The sequence below is a fragment of the Mus pahari genome, chromosome 4 (assembly GCF_900095145.1).
Source record: "Mus pahari chromosome 4, PAHARI_EIJ_v1.1, whole genome shotgun sequence".
Classification (NCBI taxonomy): Eukaryota; Metazoa; Chordata; class Mammalia; order Rodentia; family Muridae; genus Mus; species Mus pahari.
In genome coordinates, this window is record NC_034593.1 from 125,388,269 (window position 1) to 125,396,869 (window position 8,601).

Genomic DNA, 8,601 nt, shown 5'->3' on the forward strand with positions numbered 1-8,601 from the left:
CTGTGTGAGCGTTGATTACCTGAGTTCATCCCTGGAGCCTTGGAAAGAGAGCACTCAGTCAAGTCCGATTTCCACAACTACAGTAATGAGGGGAGCACCTGTGCCCACCCACATGGCCACACAATCATGTTTAATTGAAAAGTGCTATATATTAAGTAATATAAATATGAAATCCCCAAGACTCAGATAATTATGGTCTCCAAGCAGCGAGTGATATATACAGGTGTTGTAGACCTACTAACTGCACGTCTAAGTGGCTGGCATCAGGACAGTACCGTGTGTACAAAGTCTATTTTTTTTAAGCCCAGCATTTGTAACTGATTACACGAACCATCTGTAACTGCTTGTGAATCATGTTACAGTTACCCCACTGACATTTACCAACACTTGTCATGTGGCAAAATGTTTTAGTGTAGGAAAGCTGACACATAATAGCTTTAATGTTTCAATAAATCAACTTTAGACACTAGGCTATAGGTGCATCCCATTGATGCGGAGTTGCCGCAAAAATATGGCCGGTGACTTCATTATAAAAAAAAAACCGCTTCATCCCAAGCTTCCTGTGTGTAGACAAAATTACTTGTTATTCCCCACTTGGCTCCACTGTTGTTATGAGACAGGATGAGGGGGTGAGGGGGTCACAAGAGGTGAGGACAGAAGTGGAGGGAGATGAAAAAACAACCGGGGGTGGGGTAGGTGACACTTTTATCAGGGAAGTGGTTCACCAAGTAGAGGCCGAGCTGAGCTCTTCTCGCCGGGCGCCTTCGAGCCACCTTGTCAGAAGGCAGGACTCTGGAGGAAACCGAGATCTGCGGACGCGAAAGGCCAGGCCGGAGGGAAACCGAGAGGCCCCGGTCGTCAGCGAGGGGCCAGGCTAGACCGGGAGGGAAGCTCACGTGGTCTCCGGAGCACCGCGGGGGAGTGGAGTGGGGGGGAGGCTGCAGCGGGGAGGACGCCAGCGCGCGCTCCTCCCCAGCCTTCCAGCTCCTCCCTCCAGGCACGTGACACCACCGTCCACTCCCTCGGCGGCGCAGCGCTCTCTTGCCGCCCTCCCGCCGCGGCGCCCCTTCTTCTCCCGGTCCCGTCCCGCCGTATCCACAGCCCCCCCCCCACGCGCCAATCATCGCTCGAGGTCCCGAGCGCCCGCCCCGCCACCCCGCTCTGCGCTCTCCCATTGGCTGGAACCTCAAGGACGCGTCCCGAGGGCGGGCGGCAACCATTGGTGGGCCGAACCGGCCGAGTTCCCGGATGAGGGAACATTCTGCAGTATAAAGGGCGCGAGGAAGGCGGGAGACGGCGCAGTTTGAATCGCGGTCCGACGGAGGAGTGGGCGCCGGGATCTCGCTGAGCGTCCGCCTGGCCTCGTCACTTCCTCGCTTGTCGGAGCTTCAGCACGGTCCGAGATGGTAACGTGAAGAGCGACGGCGGGCGGCCGCGGGCTGCGGGCTCGGAGCGGGCGGGGCCGCCGTCCCCGGGGTCGGGAGAGGCGGCGGTGGCGGCGTGCGGGGACGGGGTCGGGACGAGCGGAGGGGAGGTGTTTTTCGGGAGCCGCGGAGCTCCGGGCGGGAGGCGACGGTTGGGGGTGGGCGCGCACGGCGCCGCTGGGAGCCGGCGCGGGGGCGCGCCGCGGCGGCGGGCTCGCGGCAGGGGTCGGCGGGGGAGCAGGGCGGGCGGGGGGCGAGCGGCGGCCCGGGGACCCCGGCGGGGCGGCGGGCGAGCGGGCGGGCGGCCGTGCGCGCGCTCGCTCGCTCGCTCGCCTCCTGGACGCGCCGCGGTGGGGGAGGGGCGCGCCGCCTTGGTAATTCTATCTTCTCCGTCCCTCCCGGGCTCGCGGGCGTCGGCGGCGCCGCAGGCTGGCGGTAAGGCTGGAAAGGACTCCGGAAAGGCCAAGACAAAGGCGGTTTCCCGCTCGCAGCGAGCCGGCTTGCAGGTGGGTAGCTACTGCCGCAGTCGGGTGACCGGGCCTTTATGTTTGCACCCCCCCCTTGCTTGTTTGTCTGCACCCTCCATGGGTGTTCCATCTTAGCGGGAGTGATGTGTCGCGCGCGACTTGGCCCCGCGGAGACAGTGAATACTGGGGTGGGGGGGGGGGCGTCGATCACAGGCGAGTTAACTGCCAGGGCGCCTTGGTGCATCACCGCCGTCCTTGCTTTGCTTTGGCGCGCACATCATCATCTTCCTATCTTCGAATCTCCTATCTTTGTGCATTTTTTTTTGTTTGTTCGTGGGCATCAAAATCAAGTTCCCTGTGGGCCGTATTCATCGACACCTGAAATCTAGGACAACCAGCCACGGACGTGTGGGCGCGACCGCCGCTGTGTACAGCGCAGCCATCCTGGAGTACCTCACCGCAGAGGTAAGCGGGGAGTACGCCTGTGATCTGGAAAAGCTCTGGGGGGCGGGGGAAAGTGGCGAGAGAAGGAGGAAAGTGATGCAAGAAAACTCGCAGGCCCTACGAGCGGCGCGCAGACCGAGGGAGCGCTAGAGGGAGCTCGTGTTCAGTCGAGGAGCCTGCTGGGCCAGAGTGTGCTGCTCTTGCAAATGCGTGCCCCTTCAGGGGTTTTTGCATAATTCTGCATAATTTTGTCATTCAGGTAGTGGGGGATGACAACAGTTGGTAAATAAACACCCTTGAGGTTCGAAGATCTTGATTGAAAGTAAGTTGGAATATTGATCATCAGATTTTTATTTATTTTTTTGCCTTTTAGGTACTTGAGTTGGCAGGAAATGCATCAAAAGACTTAAAGGTAAAGCGTATTACCCCTCGTCACTTGCAGCTTGCTATACGTGGAGATGAAGAATTGGATTCTCTGATCAAGGCTACCATTGCTGGTGGTGGTATGTCATCCCTAAACTCCTAACATTGTATTTAAGAAGAAAATTCTCATATTCCCATTGCTTCTAGAAGAGGATATTTCAGTACAGGGTGGTTTTTGTGGGATTTGGTTTTACACTTAGTTTTTGCTAAGATCATTGTTCCATCCCTCAAGTTTGCACTTTGTATATGAATTTTACCTGCTTTTATTTCATGTATTGTTTTTTAAATGTTTATCCAGAAGGTAGAATTAATCTGTGTCCCTCTCCTAGGTGTCATCCCACACATCCACAAATCGCTGATTGGGAAGAAAGGACAACAGAAGACTGTCTAAGGATGCCTGGATTCCTTATTATCTCAGGACTCTAAATATTCTTAACAGCTGTCCAGTGTTGGTGATTCCAGTGGACTGTATCTCTGTGAAAAACACAATTTTGCCTTTTTGTAATTCTATTTGAGCAAGTTGGAGGCTTAATTAGCCTTCCAACCAACCAAATTTCTGCATTCGAGTCTTAACCATATTTAAGTGTTACTGTGGCTTCAAAGAAGCTATTGATTCTGAAGTAGTGGGTTTTGATTGAGTTGACTGTTTTTAAAAAACTGTTTGGATTTTAATTGTGATGCAGAAGTTATAGTAACAAGCATTTGGTTTTGTACAGACATTGTTTCCACTCTGGTGGATAAGCTCAATAAAGGTCATATCCCAAACTAGCTTTAAACTTGCTTAATAATTGGGACTTACCTTAGATCTCACTCAGCAACAAGTACATTCTCTGCTTACTAATTAAACAGTGCATCTGTAGTCATAACCCCGTGGTATTTTTGTTGTTTCTTTGTATCATATGAACTGTTAGGGTCTTAAAACTTTGGCAGAAGCTGGAGGTAGCAGGGTTTTCCCCCCCTCGGTGAATAGTTACAAGTAATGTGGAAGGGCATATATCCTAAGGTGGGACACAAGTACAGAGACCCTCAGGGTATTATGAAACTACCTCCACAGGATGAACTTTGGATATAATTTGCTTTTAATGACCAGACAGGTGTGAAATGCTAGTCACGTTTTGATACATGCCAGGAATGTACCATTGCTATACATTGACCCCTTTCCCCTCCCTGAGCCTTAACACATGAATCCTACTTCCTGGAGCAAAGCAAACATGAGAATAGGAGGTGCTGTGGATGAAAGAACTTCCTGCTTTATAGCCTTACAGCTGCTTTAATTAACCCAAAGAGCTGCATTGTACCTGCCTACCTGCCGGGTAGCAGGAGAGGTGTGGGTCGGTGTGAGGCTGAGAAGGGCAGGGAAATTTGGGGGTTCCAGGGCTCCAGATCTAATGCAGGAAAGCATCTGTAGGAAGGACCCATGCGGCAATTCCCCCTAAGGAAGGCCCAGGGCTTCCCAAGACCTAAGGGCCGGGAGGCAGAGCCTTTGATCCTTGTGGATCTGGTCCTGAGGGGTCCCTGTTCCCGCCCCGGTGGCGTGGAAGGCGGCCTCGGGGCCACATCGGAGCTTAGGGCCCCGGGCGTCCGCGCTCCGCCAGCCCGCGGCCTCCCCGTACGCCCGGGTTACCGCGTCGGCTTTACGGTCGGCCAGGCCCGGGAGAGACGCGGCTGGCGCCGCTGCGGCCGCGGGGGGCGGGGAGGCGGCCGCGAGGAGGCGGAGCTGCGAGGCCGCCCGTCGCCGGGCCGCCGCCGCGGTGCCCGCTCCTCCCCGCGCCGTGCCGTGCCGTGCCCCGCCCGGCCGCCTCGCCTCCTCCGCGGCGGGCCCCCCTCGCAGCTGCGCGGCCGCGGACACCGAGGCAGGCGCGAGCCATGGAGGGCAACCGCGACGAGGCGGAGAAATGCGTGCAGATCGCTCGCGAGGCCCTGAGCGCCGGCAACCGCGACAAGGCCCAGCGCTTCCTGCAGAAGGCCGAGAAGCTGTACCCGCTGCCGGCCGCGCGCGGTGAGCCCCGGCCCCCGCCGTGACCCCGGTCCCCGCGCCCTGCGCCCCGCCGGCCGCGGCCGCTCCAGCACTCGGGGACACAGGCGGGGCGCTGTGGGGTGCTGGGTGACGGGTCCCCTCCCCAGATCAGCTTAGGCCCCTGTGAAGTGACAGGAGCGGGGACTCCAGCGGCTTCTCGGGCTTCACCATCCCCGGGTTCTGTGTGTGCCTGTTCCTTAACCAAGTATCTTCGAATACCTTAGATGACACTGCTTTTCCCAGGGAGGAGGAGAGAGCCCTTACAAGACAGCTCCACTTTCGAAAGGGATGGTGAAGTTATTGATGATTCCTAAATAGTGTCTGGTTTGATATGGCACCGTAAGTACCCGCAAGTTCGGTACATCGCTAAAGAGAAGGCTATGGACTTACCCTACTTTAATTCACCTTATTCATTGTCTAACTCTACAGTCAACACAATACTCACAAAGCGCCAAGAGTTGTGTCTAGTATTTTATATGCCCCTCTTATTCCTCAGAAGAAGAGTACCGTGTTATTTGACCATGTGCAGAAACTTTTGGCAAATGAATGAATGAATGAATGAAATGAATGAAAATACCTTGCCCAAGGTCGTATAGGAATGGGCAAAGTCATAATAGTCGCTGAGTTTTGATCTCTACAAGGCCTTTACTACCGTTTTTTTGTTTGTTTGTTTGTTTTTGTCTCCCCCCCCCCCTCGTGCCCATAGGATGACATTTTACTGTTGTTGAAAGTATTTCCAGGTTAAGAGAATTAAGAGGAAACTTAATAAGCAGGCCTCTGTTTTACTTTATTGTTTTCTTAATTCTTTTTACATTGTTGGAGCCTTTTATCTCTGCTGATTTTCACTTTATAGGGTAGGGAAAGATAGTGAAAGAAAAGTTAATTGTAAAAAGTGTGTGATATAAAAATTATCATTTTAATCATTTTTAGGTGTACAGTTTAGTAGTGTTAAGTATTTTCAATTGAGTACCACAGGATCTGTATGTTTTTGTTTTTTATCTTACACCCTCAAAACTACCAGTTAAGTCACCCCCTTCACTCTCCTATCTACTGGCAGCTCCCTTGCTCTGTCCATTCTCATGGACTAGACTAATTTGGTACCTGATCTATGTGAAATCGTACAGATTTTGACTTTGCGTGTCTGCATTATTTACTAACTTCAGATTTCATCCATATTGCAACCCGCGACAGATTTCCTTTTTTAAAAATGCTGAACAGGATTCTATTATATATCTGTGTGCATAGGTGTGGCTGTGCACATACACATTCAACATCGCCTTTTCTTTTTGGAGGGTATTTATTTAGTGCGTTGCGTGTGTGCATGCGTGTGCGTGGGTGTGGGTGCATGTGGGTGTGTGCATAGGACTAGGTCTCTCCCCACATAGTGTAGAGATTAAACACGGGTCTAAGCTTTCACACTAGCCATCACAAATTCTTATTTAGTCACCTGTCAATGGTGTTTGGGTTGCTTCCACCTCTTTTGTATTGAGTAATGTGCCTATGAGCATGAGTGTCTACAAGCCTGCTTTCAGTTCTGCATATATACCCAGAAGTGGGATTCCTGGGTCATATGGTAATTCTAATTTTGATTTTTGAGGAACCACCACATTGTTTTTCCAGTGTGGCTGCACCATTTTGTACAATCCGTGTGGTTCCAGCTTCCCAGTGTCTGTCAGAGCATGGCAGCTCTGGTTTTTTATTTGTTGTGATAGTAATTATTCTAGTGACTATGGGGACAGGTCACTGTAGTTTTGATAGCATTTCTCTGATGATTAATGATGTTGAACAGTTTTTCATTTGGCTACTTGTATATTCTTTGGAGAAAAGTCCTAAGTTGTTTGCTCAATCTGAGCTAGTTCCAGGACAGCCAGGGCTACACAGAGAACCCCTGTCTCAAAAAAAAAACCAACCAAACAAACAAACAAAAAACCAAAAACCCAACCAACCAACCAAAAAAATCAGACTGTTGTTATGGATATTGAGTTATAAGGGATCTTTATATATTCTGGACATTATGTCTTTGTCATTTATATTTTACAGATCTCTCATTTGTTCTTTTAGGTCATCTTTCCACCCTGGGGACTGTGTCACTGGGGGGGCTTGAGTATTATGTAGTCGGTTTCATTTGTCAAGTTTTGCTATGTTGTCTGGGCTTTTGGTGTCATATTCAAGAAATTGTTAACAGGAATTATTCGTAGATCCCTTTTACTATGTAGATATATTTAAATCAGTTGTCTTCTGCTCTTGAAAGGACACTTTTAATATTAAAGTAGTAAGTACTCCCGGGGCAAGCTACCTTGGCTTTGAAGGCCTGGCTCTTCACCAGCTAACTGCCTTCCACCTCAGTCAGTTAGGCAGTCTCTAGTCCTTGCCTTTTGTCGTTTGTGTGGCAGGGACAGTGTACTGATCCTGGGTATGCTGAGGACTAAAGGAGTTGATGTAAAGCATCTATCTAATGACTCTTTTCTATTTTACAAGTCCAGTCATCTGAGAATCCTTAAAACGTGCCCAGATTTCCAGCCAGTCAAACTTCTACCGTGCAAGCAGCTCCAGAGTCTGCTAAAGGACACTGTCAAAGTGCAGTGTAATTATGGCTCTGAAAGCCATGGGTGTAGGGAAGGCGAAGGCATGGAAGACAGACAGTCAGGGGCAACGAGATTATAAGGGGGTAATCATCAAATAAAGTGGTGGGGTACCATTGTGAAGTAGTCTAAAACAGTTCAGATGCAGACTTTGCCATCTCTATAAGCCATTCTGAGCTTTAATTACAAGCAAAATAGAAGATATCAGCACAGAGTTGATGTGACCCAAAATAAAGCAGTGTGACTCTTGTGTGAAAACCATATTTTACACAGAGTATCCCAGGAGATGTTTATGGGAATAATTTAAGAACTCAAGAGTTGGGGAAAATCTGGAATATTCATGAAAAGACCCTAATAAAGATCTTGTATAGGAGGAAATTGGTGCTTTGGGGTGACTTGAAGTTATATTCCTGAATTTTACCTGTTCTGGATGAGCACCAAACCAATAGCTCAGGAAGCTGACTGGATAGTTTAGGGTCTGCCTATACCTTTCATATCCATGGATGTGATGAGTGGGAGACCACAAGATCAAATTCCAGTTATACTCCAGCCTTCTTGTTGTCTTAAAATTTTATATCAAGCCAGAAGGAAATCTGATAAGACCTTTCAATAAACTGGCTCTCCTCATGAGAAAACGTTTGATATTGAGATGGGAGCGCTTCCTTCCCGTGTTCTAGCTGAGACTCTCACTTTTGACTAGCAGGGATTTCAGATGCTCACACTCTGGGTTACGTTTGTAGGTTTGTTTAATTGATGTGGTTTAGCACTTAGTAGAGGGGTACAGTTTCACTGCTGTGAGGCTTTGAGCACATAGTTTTAAATTTTAGATTTTTTCTCTCTCTTTCTTTCTTTCTTTCTTTCTTTCTTTCTTTCTTTCTTTCTTTCTTTCTTTCTTTCTTTCTTCCTTCCTTCCTTCCTTCCTTTTGTTTTGTTTTGTTTTGTTTTTTCGAGACAGGGTTTCTCTGTGTAGCCCTGGCTGTCCTGGAATTCACTCTGTAGACCAGGCTGGCCTGGAATTCAGAAATCTGCCTGTCTCTGCCTCCCAAATGCTGGGATTAAAGATGTGTGCCACCACTGCCTGGCTAAATTTTAGATTTTTCATAGTAAATCTATAGGGATAGTGTAAAGTGTAGATTTTTTTCTTTTCTATCCTTCCTCTTTTTGATTGACTGACTGATGGACTCCCCCCTCCCTCTTTCTTTCTTTTTCTCCCTCTCTCTCTCTCTCTCTCTCTCTCTCTCTCT

The 8,601-nt window shown here is 49.7% G+C and overlaps 2 protein-coding genes across 3 annotated transcripts in view; both read left to right on the forward strand.

Moving 5' to 3' along the window:
* Positions 1-1,196: 1,196 nt before the first annotated feature.
* LOC110319859 (histone H2A.Z) lies at positions 1,197-3,624 on the forward strand. The gene is made up of 5 exons (XM_021195512.1): positions 1,197-1,406; positions 1,853-1,930; positions 2,243-2,356; positions 2,709-2,838; positions 3,088-3,624. Exons 1-5 carry the CDS (start codon positions 1,404-1,406, stop codon positions 3,147-3,149), a joined length of 387 nt encoding a protein of 128 aa, XP_021051171.1. The 5' UTR covers positions 1,197-1,403; the 3' UTR covers positions 3,150-3,624.
* A 757-nt stretch (positions 3,625-4,381) lies between these two features.
* Positions 4,382-8,601, forward strand: part of Dnajb14 (DnaJ heat shock protein family (Hsp40) member B14) — a 43,560-nt gene continuing 39,340 nt past the window's right edge. The window contains exon 1 of one of the 2 annotated variants that reach the window (XM_021196363.2): positions 4,382-4,757. In XM_021196363.2, coding sequence (XP_021052022.1) covers positions 4,625-4,757 — 133 coding nt within the window. In that variant the 5' untranslated portion in view covers positions 4,382-4,624. The remainder of the gene's footprint in view (positions 4,758-8,601) is intronic. The other variant, XM_021196364.2, reaches the window with a different exon arrangement.

Coding starts and splice junctions, on each gene's coding strand:
- LOC110319859 (XM_021195512.1), top strand. Junction 2,357..2,708: donor TGGAGTACCTCACCGCAGAG/GTAAGCGGGGAG, acceptor TTTGCCTTTTAG/GTACTTGAGTTGGCAGGAAA. Junction 2,839..3,087: donor GGCTACCATTGCTGGTGGTG/GTATGTCATCCC, acceptor TCCCTCTCCTAG/GTGTCATCCCACACATCCAC.